Below are 13,558 nucleotides of genomic sequence, written 5' to 3' on the forward strand. Positions count from 1 at the left end.
ACTCAGTTCTGTCTCATCCTTTTTAATATTCTTCCAGAATAATCTTGTAAAATATACTTTTTCCTATCCGTTTCCTCTTCTAAAATGTCATCTCAGACTCTTTTTTTTATATATATAACTTTTTTTTTTCTTGGCCGTGCCACGTGGCATATGGGATCTTAGCTCTCCCTGACCAGGGATCGAACCCCCGCCCCTTGCATTGGAAGCGTGGAGTCTTAACCACTGGATCCTCCAGGTAAGTCCCAAGGGCATGGACTTTTATTCACTGCAGTGTCCCACACGACAGGTGCCCATTGTTTATTGAATGGATGAACAAGCAGGAAATTTAGCAAAACCCCAACTCAGGGAAGCACCCAGCAGAGCTGCTCCCCAGCTGAGCACAATATCCCCGAGAGCCTGCAGCCTGCTGGAGCTCTGGGGAGATGTTCCCTTTCCAGATCCTTCTCCTGGGGAGTCTAGTCCCTCAACAGATGGAGGGAGCCAGAGAACAGAGGAAGAAAGCACTTCTGGTTTAGCCAAATACTTTAAGAAATTTAATCGATCACAGTAAGACATTCAGGCTATAAAAACATTCTATACAGTGGTTAAAAAAGCGATACCCATCCCGGAAAAGCAACCCATATATACAATACAGACCTGATTCTCCTGAAGAGCGTTGCGCACAGCACGCGTGAATAATCTTTTTGTACAGAAGGACGAGGCGTCTCAGAGACAGTTTCCCCCAATGCAGCAATCAGGGTTTGCAAAAATAAATAGATCTTTTTTTATATACATATAAGTGATAAATGTTCCAACAAATATACAAAGTGCAAACATAACAAAAAGCTCCCATTGTCTGCCCGGGGATCTATTTACATGCTTCAGAAAGAGAAAAGGCATTCACAGCCTCCTGCAGGGCCGCCGTGTTCTGTGGTTGTACAGCAGACAGTCCCCTCAGAGAGTCTCCGTGGGAGGCTGACCCCCCAACTCCGCGCCCCCGCTCTGTGGTCACAAATGCGATACGTGTGTCAATTTCAGAAAGCATTCTTATTTAATAAGTCCCGCAAAATGCCCGAGCCAGGAGCATATCCTATAGGGTGGACCTGCCATGCACGTTTCAGATGGACACCCCCCGCCAACCATGACCAGCTTATTGGGGAAATGAACGGCTCGAGGGCATCTGCACAGAAGTGGAAACACTAGCCAGATAGTCTTGATCTTGATCTTGGCTTTGAAGTCGTGATCAAGCCGACCCTTTCCTCCTCACACGCGCATCTCCCTACGTGCTGGGAGAGGGGCCAGGTCCTCACCATCACCGACCTGGACTCTCTCCAGCCAGAACGGAAAGCAGTGCAAAATAATAATAGACTGTCGACTTTACACAGTGTACTACTAAACTGAAAAAGTGCAAGGGGCAGGGCTGGGGTCCAGACACCCACACCCAGACAGAGAGGGACACAGTTAGAGGTTGGAGCCACCTATCTTCACGCACAAGGCAATGGGGTCTCAGGCACTTCATACATATTAAGGGTGACGGGTGGCTCAGGTTTTCCCTGGGGATGGCTGGGATTTTGGTGAATGAATAGGGCTCAGCGGGTGCCACCCCCAGAAGGCTGGATCCAGCCATCACCAGGGGCCCTTCCCCAGCATAAGGGGAGGGCAAACCCAGCTTGGAAAACCCTAGTTTGATCCTGACCTGTGGGTGGCAGAGCAAAGGCCAACTCTGGCCACATCCCATCAGGCTCGGCAGGCAGAGGTAAACACGTTCAGTCCTGAGGGTGGGGCTCGAGCTAGAGGGCAGGTGAAGCAGCAGCCACCCGGGACCCTGTGGGTAGCAACTGCTCTGGTGCGTTCAAAGCCACTAGCTTTCCCGCTCCGTGTCCCTCCGTCCATCATTCCCTCGGGGGAAGAGCACACCAAGGAGGAGAGAAGCTCAGAGACATCCCCCAGCTCGTCCGCCTTCCTCCTCTTTTCCTTTAAGCGTAAAGAAAGAAAGAAAAAATGCCACCCAAACCCGATCCGTGGGCGCTGTCGGAAGCCTGTTCTGCCTCCCAAACAAATAAATATATAAAACAAAGCTTTGGCAGACAAGGCAGACGGGCGCCGGGGCTGCAGCCACCAGCACTGCTTTTGGCGCCGAGGTCTCAGGAAGGGTTTGGGGCAGGTCATGGGTCCGGGGAGAAAGTGTTCTTCCTGCCAGCGAGTGACCAGCGGCAGGTTCCGGGAAGGGACGGGACTCGAGGCAGCAGCTCATGCCACGTCATCCTCTAGGCTGACCATCTGTCTCTGTCGACAAAACGGTAAACGCCGGAAACCATCAATCCAACATCCAGTAAACATGGCCACAGGCCACCTACGCCTCACTCCCTGCTGGCCCCTCCGGCCAACCAGCCCTCCGCATTGCCCGCTGGACCCACACAGTGGCCTCCCCCCGGGTCTCGGAGCTCCGCAACTTGGCCCCAGCCTGCTCCCTCACAGCCACCAGGGAGCACCGTGACCACCTGAGTCTGATCGTGTGACTCTGTGGCTCCCACCTCATTCCAAGGGTGCTGTTCCATCTGCCCTGTCCCCTCCCCCACTCTCTCCATTCCGGTCACACTGGCGGCCTCCTTGCTCCTCAAACACACTAGGCAGGGTTCCGCCACAGGGCCTTTGCACAGGCGGTGCCTTCTGCACACCGTACACTCCCTGCTCAGGGAAGCCTTCCTGGCCACCTAAAGTTGCATCCCCTCCCTCCCAGACCCACAAACCACTCTCCATCCCCCGTCTGGCTTTCACCCTCGGACCTACGATCCTTTTGCTTATCCTCTGGCCCCGTCCCCACACCGTGAGAATGTCTGCTCTCTGGGGAGGACCTGGCCCTGAGGAGGCACGACAGACAGACGGACACACAGGCACCAGCGAGATCCCAAGTGGCGCGGCTCACCGAGGGGTAGGTGTAGCCATCCTGGCTGCGGCAGATGTGGACCTCGTCCTCCGTGGTCTTCTGGTACACAGGGTTGTCAAAGTTGATGCTGTTGATGCTCTTAAGCCGCCAGTTCTTCCAGAGGAGGAAGGTCCCGAAGCACAGGAGGATGAGCACCGCTGCAGGGAGAGGGGAGAGATGCTGCTTTCAACTTGTAAAGGTTTTTATTCCGCATTTAAAGCAGTACTTGCCCGTTGTTAAAAAACAAAAATCTATCTATGAGCATAACAAATCTCTAGCTTGAAGACCACTGTGACTGCCTCACCCTCCAAATACCCAACTATTGTCAATTCTTCCAGTTTTTTTGCGCGATTAGTCACATGGGAGCCGCCGCTTTTTCAGAAATAGGACTGTTCTCTACATACGGGGCCACAGTGCACTCTGGTTCTGTTTGAACTCGGGTGGGTCTGGATCCTTCTTTGCATCCTTTATGGTGGGGCTTGGGGTGGTGCTTCCTGTCCCCTCCCTACCCCCTCCCCCAGATCCAGGGAACAGCCAAGGGCTCACCCGGCCCAGGTCTGGGAGAGGCTGAGGCTTTGCTGGGCCCCTGGCAGCCCCAAGGAAGGTAAGGGGCCCAGCCGCCAACCCACAGCGGACAGCTGTTGGGCACTTAGATCTCTCATCTCTGTGAAGGGACACCTTGAAAGGACTTTTTCCAAAAAGGAAAAATGGGTGTGATGCTGACCAAGCCATGATGGGTGAGGGCGGGAAAGCAGAAATCTCCAAACTGCCCCCTGCACGAGAACCGCTCACCAGCAGGCGCCCCTGCTGGTTGCCCTCCCATCCCTTGGGTGTTGGTGAGGCCACCCATACTCACACCAGGGACCCTGGCCCCGCCCCACCTCCCCCATGTGACACATCGACTGCCCCACTCTGCTCACTGTCAGCTCCGAGGTGGGGGGAATGTTCGTTTCTTTCAGGGCTGGGTCCCCAGTGCCCGGAAGCAATCTTGGTATACAGTAGGCGCTCAACTATATTTATTAAGTAAATGAAGCTAGGAAGGGGGGCCCAGTGATGAACAGGACGTGCAGCAGGGCCACCCCATTCCTGGAGGAAAGGTGGACCACACTGGCTTACTGGGCACGGAGATCATTTTGCAGGAAACTGGGAACCAGGGGAGGACCGGCCACAGGCTTACCGATTGGGAGGACGATGTACAGTGCACCCACGCCCTGAGGCCTGTCCGCATCCGCTCGGCCGGCAACATCTCCCAGGACTGCGAGGGAGGAGGAAGAGAGTGAGGCCCAGGCCCCCCGTGAGGGGCGGGAAAACACAGCAGCTGTATGATGACAACCCGCAAAGGAAAATGCCTGACGTTTCTCTGTGTCCTCAAACATTCAAAGGAACTTGGAGCATCTCCCAGGTGTGAGAGGAGCTGGGCTGGCTTCCTCCAGGCCCTCGCTTGTTAGCAATCGGGGTTATGGGATTTGGGGCAAATTTAAGAGGGTCCTTTAGCCTCACATTACAAGGCACTGGGGAAGGGGCTGCTGGTCCCTGAGACCAACACCTATAGATACATTCCCAGTGGCTGGTGAGGTCACTGGTGGAATTTTTCAACCTGCTTCTGCACTTGATGACAAGGAGTCTATTCTGGATGGGGCAGGGGCCAACTTCTGTCCCCATAATGTTCAGCAATCCCAGTGCCTGGGTTGCATCGCACCAAAGCCCCATAGTCCTGTGCCAGCTGTCCGCGCCTAATAAGAAATATTGGTGGGGGGGAACCTCATATAACCACGCCTGTGCACCTGGGCTGGACAACGTGAGGGGCCGTGCAAGTGAAAGTTTAAAGGCCTACAAACAGGCCAGTGAGCTGGGAAGACTGCACAAGCCACATCCAAGCCACACATACGCCGGTGAACACTGATGACCATCTCTGGTTGTGTGAAAATCCCTCTGGGTTTTAATTCAATCCGCTGTCGCAAATGTTATGGACAGAGTTTACATGCAGTTTTACACTTATGCATATTTAAGAAATCTTGTCACAAAAATAATTTAGGGCAGCAGCACTGGTGTCCTTGAAAAAATTTTCCCTTAAAAGGGCTTCTTTGCCAAATTCGAGAAGCCCTGGACGGGCCCGTCTGTGAAATAGTTTTTTAAGCAGTGGTCCTTCAAGTGAGAAGGGTTCTGGGCCTCCCTCAACCATATAGTTCCTGTTTTATCTCCTTTATGGTTGAACAAAGGATTCAGCTACTCTGAGGGGGGAAAAAAAAAGTCTGAAACTTGCTGATGTGCCTTTTTTTTTTCCTGGCCAGAAAAGTCTGAGCTCTGTTTCCGGGCTGCTCAAAAACAGGGTCGGGCGCCCTCTGCTGGACAAAGCAGCAAATGGTGGGCTCCAATTCACTGAGAGCCCAGCTCTCACCTCCTCCAGCTGGGGAGGTAGATCATGACCTTGGGGGCGGGCTAAGATGATGAGAGAGAGGCACTAAATTTAAAGGGGCCCCCCCAAAACTCAGTAAACCAGTAATATTATAATGCATTGTTTTTTTGTTTTTCTCCTGTTTTGGCCACACCATGCAGCATGCGGAATCTTAGATCTCCGACCGCCAGGGAAGTCCCTGCATTGTTTTTAAAAACCAAAATTAATGCTAGCGGGAATTCCCTGGCGGCCCAACGGTCAGGATTCCGCACTCTCACTGCTGAGGGCTCAGGTTCAATCCCTGGTCGAGGAACTAAGATTCCACAAGTCACACGGCGCGGCCAAGAAAAAAGAAAAGAAAAGAAAAGAAAAAAATTAATGCCAGTACCTCATGGTGACCAAAATAGCAAAAATTTTAGGAAAACAGGATCTGACTATACACTTTGCAAGATCCTGCCTCACTGAGACCCGGGATCCGAGCAAACTTTATTTACTAGAACAGGTGGCTGACCCCACACGCCATAGTTTGAGGATTCGATTATTTTAAAAAATACTGCATTAAAATATTATTTGAATCTTGGGTTTTTTGGTGCCCCCTTTACTTTTTTAAATATTTACTTATTTGGCTGTGCTGGGTCTTAGTTGCGGCATACGGGATCTTCGTTGCCACATGCAGGATCTTTTAGTTGCAGCATGTGAAATCTTTAGTTGTGGCATGCGGGGGTGGGTCTTTCTTTAGTTGTGGCCTGCGGGGGTCTTTAGTTGCAGCATGCGAACTCTTAGTTGTGGGATGCGGGATCTAGTTCCCTGACCAGGGATCAAACCCAAGCCCCCTGCATTGGGAGCTTGGAGTCTTACCCACTGGACCACCAGGGAAGTCCCTGGTGCCCCCTTTAGATGCTGCCCCAGGGAGTGCCTGACCTGCCTCATGCTAGTCCTGGCCCTGTTGGGCAGACACCTGAAAAAGCCCATGTGATCCCCACTATTCCAGGAAGGTGGGTGGGCACTGTTATTAGCTCCATTTTATAGGTAGGGAAACTGAGGCTTCAGAGATGCACAGGCCAAGCCAGAGACAGTGAGAAAAGGAGCCAAGACTAAATCCACTCTGTCTCTTCACCAACATGCTCATATCAATGAACCGGGGCCAGGGTGACCCCAGCCTTTACCTTGTTGGGACATCATCACTGACTCTGCCGTGGTGAGCTCAGGACTGGCTGTGCGCTTCGGCCCCACGGTTGTTGAGCTGACCGTGGAGGGCCTCCAGGTGGTCACTGCAGGTTCAGTCTCTGAAAAAATAAACAGTTCCTGAGTGCCCTGCAGCCTGAGTCCCGCTGATAACTGCGCTGGTGATGACAACGGGTAGGAAGCAAGTGCCATGGGCCACAAAGAAATAACTGAAGATGCAGTGAAAATACAAACCCACTAATATCTATGTTATTATATTACACATTGTTTTTCAAAAGGAAGATTCATAAGTGTTCAGACACACTGGCCCCAAATAGAGACTTTCTCTAAGAGGAGAATCAAAAGGGGGCCACCTTCTCCCTCAGTGTCTGCATCTAAAATCAGTCCTGGGCTTCCCTGGTGGCGCAGGCAGTCGTTAAGAGTCCACCTGCCAATGCAGGGGACACGGGTTAGAGCCCTGGTCTGGGAAGATCCCACATGCCGTGGAGCAACTGGGCCCATGCGCCACAACTGCTGAGCCTGCGCCCTAGAGCCCACGAGCCACAACTGCTGAAGCCCGCGCATCTGGAGCCCATGCTCCGCAACAAGAGAAGCCACCACAATGAGAAGCCCGTGCGCCGCAATAGAGTAGCCCCCGGGCTTCCCTGGTGGCGCAGTGGTTGAGAGTCCGCCTGCCGATGCAGGGGACACGGGTTCGTGCCCCGGTCCGGGAGGATCCCACATGCTGCGGAGCAGCCGGGCCCGTGAGCCGTGGCCGCTGAGCCTGTGTGTCCGGAGCCTGTGCTCCACAACGGGAGAGGCCACGGCAGTGAGAGGCCCGCGTACCGCAAAAAAAAAAAAAAAAAAAATGAGTAGCCCCCACTCGCCGCAACTAGAGAAAGCCCGCGTGCAACAATGGAGCCCCAACGCAACCAAAAATAAACAAACAAAAAAAAATTTATAATAAATAAATAAATAAATAAAATAAAATCAGTCCCTCCCCCACCCAAGAGGTCTGGGAAAGAGAGAACTAGACCTTACAGGTGAACTGAGTCCATCTCCCTGCCAGGCACAGTGCTGATGCGCCCAGCATTTGAGAAAGGCCTTACAAGGGTCTCCTGTGGCCTCGCTCTCCCATTTGATGGATGAGCAAAGTGAGGGTCAGGAAGGTTCGACTGCTGGGCCGACCCGCAAGGGTGGCAGAAGGCAGACTGGTGCCCCACCTGCAAGGCAGCTTCTCATGTCCTTGGCCAGCAGCATGCCGTCGGGGCAGGCACAGGTGAACCTGGGCGAGCGGGGGTTGATCTGCGGGGCTGGCAGACACAGGTACTGGCAGCCACCGTTGTGGAGGGCAGTCCTCTCACACCAGTTCACCCCTGCGGCGGAAAAGGCAGGGAGGCAGGGTGAGAACGAGGTCAGAAAATTTCTAGAAAACTCCAGAGTGCCGGCAGGGACGTGGAGGTGGGGGTGGCCATCCCATCTTTACCTCTCGGCTGCATGAGGTTGTGGAAAAGGACGATGTCCTCTGGAGACAGCAGGTTTTCTGCCATCAAATTAATGTCCGAGCCCGTGAGGCGGTTGGCACTGAAAATGGCTTCATTGACAATATCCGTCCAAAATACTTTATCCTACATGGGCGTTAAGGAAGATGACAGATCCCATCAACCATGGGGCTGGGACACAGACCACTGTCTCCACACCTCCTGAAGTTATTGGGGTTCTCTGGGGAACAAGCAGGGCTGGGTGGTAGCAGCATTTCTTTTTTCTTTTTCTTTAAAAAAATTTTAATTGTGGGGACTTCCCTGGCAGTCCAGTGGTTAAGACTGCACGCTTCCGGTGCAGGGGACGTGGGTTTGATCCCTGATCAGGGAACTAAGATCTCACATGCCGAGCAGCGCAGCAAAAATAAAAAATAATAATAATAATAATTGTGGAAAATACCCATTATGTAAAATTTACCATCTTAACCATTTTTAAGTGTCCAGTTCAGCGGCATTAAGTATATTCACATTGTTGTGTCACCACCACCCAACTCTAAAACTCTTTTCATCTTCCCAAATTAAAACTCTGTCCCCATGAAACACTGACTCCCCATACCCCTCCCCCAGCCCCTGGCGCCCACCATTCTACTTTCTGTCTCTATGAATCTGACTCCTCTAGGGACTCAAATGAGTGGAATCATACAGTATTTGTCTTTTTGTGCCTGGCTTATTTCACTGAGCATAATGTCCCCAAGGATCATCCATGTTATAGCAGGTGTCAGAATTTCCTTCCTTTTTAGGGCTGAATAATATGTCATTGGATGGATGGACCACATTGTGTTTATCCAGTCATCCACTGATGGACCCTTGGGTTGCTTCCAGCTCTTGGCTTTTGTGGATCGTGCTGCTTGAGCGTGGGTTTACGAATACAGTTGACCCTTGAACAACATGCATTTGAACTGCGTGGATTTTTTTCAATAGTAAATACACAGTTCCCAGCTGGTTGAATCCACAGATGTGGAACTACAGATACCAACAAACCCTGGATATGGAGGACCGACTCTAAATTATACTCAGATTTTCGACTGTGGGAAGGGTCAGTGCCCCAAACCCCAAGTTGTTCAAGGGTTGACTGTACAGCAACATTCTTTAGAGCAGAGTTTCCCCACTGGGATGCTATTTAGGGCCACATAAGCCTTCCTGGTGGGCACCCCCTTCTCTTGTAGGGTGTTGAGCAGCATCCTTTTGTTTACGCCTTGACTCACGGCTTGCAGGGATCTTAGTTCCCCGTCAAGGGATGGAAGCCGGTTCCCCTGCAGTGGAAGTGCTAAGTGCTCTAACCACTGGACTGCCAGGGAAATCCCTAATTCCTCGTCTAAGACCTCTTCATGGTCACCGGCAGTTTTCTGACCTAATCTGGGCTTGAAGGACTACACGATGTGTGTGGACCTGTTAGCAGGAGCGCTCGCGCCTTGTATGTAAGTGATGCTCAGTCAGCAGTACTTGACCGTGAATTCCCGCAAGCATGGAAGCAGCGACCACTTGTCCCCGGTCCCCACCTCAAAGATGGCCAAGGAGAAGGGGTGCGCCAGCTTCTTCTTGTCCTCCAGCACGGTCTTCCGGTTGCCCCCGGTGACATCAATGCTGGAGATGGAGTGCAGCTTGGAGTCGACCCAGTACAGGCGGCCGCTGGAAAGATCTAGAATCCAAGACGGTGGGGGGGGACAGGGAGTGGTCACATGTGATGTGGGGGGCGGGGCTTGGGGCTTGGGCACGCTGCTCCCCACAGGAGGGAGACCCCCAAGGACCCAGCAGAGACGGGCCCAGGAAAGCAGTTCAGACCCCTCTCCCATCCCCACCCCCATGTGTGAGCCTGAACCACGTGCAGGTATGTGGGGGAATGGGAGCTGAGTTTCAGGTTATAAAATCTCAGGGAGGCCCGTGGCCATTTCCTCTTTTCCAGACTGTGCCTGACCCCCCAGGACCACTGTGCCCCCAACATACCCAGGGTGATGCCATTGGGCCACTGGATGTCCTCCGTCACCAGTGAGTAAACGTCCACGCCATTCAGGCCCCCCTTCTTGATCTTGGCGGGGGTTCCCCAGTCCGTCCAGTACATGAAGCTGGTGGGACAGTGGGAAGGACAGACAGGAGGACATCAGGGAGGGAGGCTCTGCCCACCTGGAAGAGCTGCTTGCCCCTGAAGCAGCCAGGCCAGGACTCCCAGTCGGTTCTGGGGAGACCTTGGATGGGTTCTGTCTGCTTCCCTGACCTTGCTGCCCTCAAGGCCCACACCTGGTGAAACCTGGCAGGGTTTGGGCGACCTCTGAGAACAAAGGGAGGTTTTCATTCCAATGTTGGGACTGGGGCCCTGGAATCTGCACCCTGAACACTGCTTTCTAAGGACTTTTATAAATTTTGGGGGGTGGTAATTTTTTGGCTTTTTAAATACATACATATATATATATATATATATATATATATATACACACACACACACACACACACACACACACATACCCCTATATATACATACATGTATATATACACACACACACACAAAGAGAGATTTTTTAAATTGTGGTAAAACACACATAACATAAAATTTAGCATTTAACCATTTTTAAGTATACAATTCAATGGCATTAAGTACATTCACACTGCTGTGCAGCCATCATCACCATCCATCTCTAGAATTTCTTTTCTCCCCAAACTGAAACTCTCTCCCCATTAAACACTGACTCCCCATCCCCCTCCCCCAGCCCCTGACACCCACTCTCCTACTTTCTGTCTCCATGGATCTGACTCCTCTAGGGACTTCGTATAAGTGGAATCATACAGTATTTATCCTTTTGTGACTGGCTTATTTCACTAAGCATAATGTCCTTAAGGTTCAGCCATGTTGTAGCAGGTGTCAGATTTCCTTTTTAAGGCTGAATAAAGTTTCACTGTATGCATATACCACATTTTGTTTATCTAATCCTCTGCAGATGGACACTTGGCTACTGTGAATCATGCTGCGAAGAACATGGGTGTACAAACATCTGTTTCTGTCCCTACTTTCAATTCTTTTGGATCCATACTTAAAAGTGGATCTCCAAGGGCTTTTATTTTCTTTCTTTCTTTCTTTTTTAAATCTTAATTTATCTTATTTTATTTATTTATTTATTTATGCCATATCCTGCAACATGCAGGATCCCCGACCAGGGATCGAACCTGTGCCCACTGCAATGGCAGCTCGGAGTCTTAACCATTGGACCGCCAGGGAAGTCCGTCCAAGGGTTTTTTCCGGTACGCGGGCCTCTCACTGCCGTGGCCTCTCCCATTGCGGAGCACAGGCTCCGGACACGCAGGCTCAGCGGCCATGGCTCACAGGCCTAGCCGCTCCGCGGCACGCGGGATCCTCCCAGACCGGGGCACGAACCCGTGTCCCCTGCATTGGCAGGCGGACTCTCAACCACTTGCGCCACCAGGGAAGCCCCCTCCAAGGACTTTTAAACATCTGAAAGAGATGCTCAGGCTAACTCGCAAGTGACCTAATACAAATTAAAACTACCCTGGAATACACCCTCCCCATCATGATTACAAAGATGGAAAACCCTTTGGTGAGAGTGTGGGGAAACGGGTCCTAGGGTGCACCTCTGGTGGGAGGGCCAGTTTCACAGTGTTTGCTTGGAAGGACAATTTGAGGCTATGTCCATGTATGTACCCTCAGACCTATTCGTAATCCAAATACTAGAATGTTATCCTGCAGATAAACTTCAGCGACTCACCTTCAACGGCATTCAAAGGTATTCATGGCTATTTTGTATGAGGCAGGGGGTAAAAACCTAAATTTCCAGGGGCTGGATAGCAGTTTAAATAAATCATGGCCCATCGGGTTGGCAGGGAAGGGAACCCATAGGCCAAATGAAAGAGCCAGGTAGGGGAGAGAATTCCATGCTATTGGGGGTGGGGGGAAGAAACACAAAGGCAGAGCACCTGGGGACTCCCTGGCGGCCCAGTGGTTAAGACTCTGAGCTTCCAGGCACGGGTTTGACCCCTGGTTGAGGGAACTACGATCCCACAAGCCACGCAGCGAGGCAATCAATCAGTCAATCAATCAATAGCAGAGCACACAACACGCATCTAAGTGGAGCGTGTGGGACTTCCCTGGTGGTCCAATGGGTAAGACTCCCCACTCCCAATGCAGGGGGCCCGGGTTCAATCCCTGGTCGGGGAACTAGATCCCACATGCATGCCGCAACTAAGAAGTCCGCGTGCTGCAACGAAGACCTGGCGCAGCCAAATAAATAAATAAATAAATATTTAAAAATAAATAATAATAAGTGGAGTGTGTCGGGGAGGGTGTCTCTCTCTGCTGGCAGTAGGGTGGACCGGGTGACCCTCCACCAAATGAGAGCATTAGTCTTGATTGATGAGGACCTGACACACCCACCTTCACGCCAAGGGGGCTCTGTCCGTTCTGAGCCACGGACACCATGCAAGGACAGTCAAGTGCGCCTTTGCCAACATTTTCTCCCTGAGGCCCAATGCTCCCTTTTCTCCAGTTATTGCAGCCAGAACATCCTGCCCATCCTGGGGTTGTGAAATGCCACACATGATGTACCGGGGCAGCTGACGTGTGCTGCAGGTGCAGGGTACGTGTGACAGAGGACAGAGGCTTTCCGCCAGGGGACACGGGTCCCTGGGGACACTGGAGCTGCTGAGTCAGCCACGGGGCCTGCGGACCCCGAGGAGGGTGGTCCACGGGCGGTGATCTTCACTCCCCTCCTGAAAACTGTCAGTCGGCTAACACTGTCCCAGAGCGTTTTTAAACATCTCTGCAATCCTGTCTTAGTGTAGGATACTCTGCCATATAATACTACATCGGAATTTAAATTTCTAACTTCTAACAAGTGTTCATTTCTAATATAAATTTTTTTTTCTGCCGCACCTCCTGGCACTGGGATCTTAGTTCCCCTAGCAGGGACTGAACCCACGGCCCCTGCAGTGGAAGCACGGAATCCCAACCACTGGACCAGAAGTCCCTCTAATATCAATTTAAATCAGTATTTAATCTCTGATTTTGGATTCCATTCCATAGGGCAGGGCTTTTCAGGGTCTGATTCCACCTCAGGTGACACAGCAGACATGGTGGGGCATCGACCCCCAGGGCCCCCCATAGGATGGGTGGGGAGGCCCACATTCTGGGCCCTGTTCTTTTCTGACCTCGAGAGCATCCCGGGGTTCGGGACAGCCCACACCCAACTCAGTCTGGTCTACCTCAGCACAAACCTCCCCCCACCTGGAGCCCTAATCGGTTCATGAACCCCACCCGTGTTCTTCGTGCCCCCAGCCCTGGGAATACCCACCCATGGACGGGATCCACCACAATGGCCCGTGGCTTGGAGCCTTCCTCTTGGAAGAGCGTCTTCCTCTTCACGCCCTTGGTGTCGGCCACTGAGACGGTGCCCAGGATGGAGTCAGTCCAGTATATGTTGCTGTGGATCCAATCCACTGCCAGCCCGTCGGGGGCCTGGAGACCCTCGCTGATGACGGTGTCGTAGGAAGAGAAGCTGGGGGCTCTGTTGATCTGGGCGCTGAGGGGAGAGGAGGAGAGTGTCAGCTTCA

At 52.1% G+C, this 13,558-nt stretch overlaps 1 protein-coding gene across 4 annotated transcripts in view; it reads right to left on the reverse strand.

Moving 5' to 3' along the window:
• Positions 1 to 510: 510 nt before the first annotated feature.
• The window catches only part of LDLR (low density lipoprotein receptor), a 37,235-nt gene continuing 24,187 nt past the window's right edge, over positions 511 to 13,558 (reverse strand). For all 4 annotated transcript variants that reach the window (XM_081232146.1, XM_081232144.1, XM_081232145.1 and 1 more), the window contains 9 exons: positions 13,300 to 13,527; positions 9,950 to 10,068; positions 9,505 to 9,644; positions 7,951 to 8,092; positions 7,688 to 7,840; positions 6,467 to 6,586; positions 4,083 to 4,160; positions 2,906 to 3,063; positions 511 to 2,265 (listed from right to left, as the gene is read on the reverse strand). In XM_081232146.1, coding sequence (XP_081088272.1) covers positions 2,230 to 2,265; positions 2,906 to 3,063; positions 4,083 to 4,160; positions 6,467 to 6,586; positions 7,688 to 7,840; positions 7,951 to 8,092; positions 9,505 to 9,644; positions 9,950 to 10,068; positions 13,300 to 13,527 — 1,174 coding nt within the window. In that variant the 3' untranslated portion in view covers positions 511 to 2,229. The remainder of the gene's footprint in view (positions 2,266 to 2,905; positions 3,064 to 4,082; positions 4,161 to 6,466; positions 6,587 to 7,687; positions 7,841 to 7,950; positions 8,093 to 9,504; positions 9,645 to 9,949; positions 10,069 to 13,299; positions 13,528 to 13,558) is intronic.

The sequence above is a fragment of the Mesoplodon bidens genome, assembly GCF_964165515.1.
Source record: "Mesoplodon bidens genome assembly, chromosome: 4".
NCBI lineage: Eukaryota > Metazoa > Chordata > Mammalia > Artiodactyla > Ziphiidae > Mesoplodon > Mesoplodon bidens.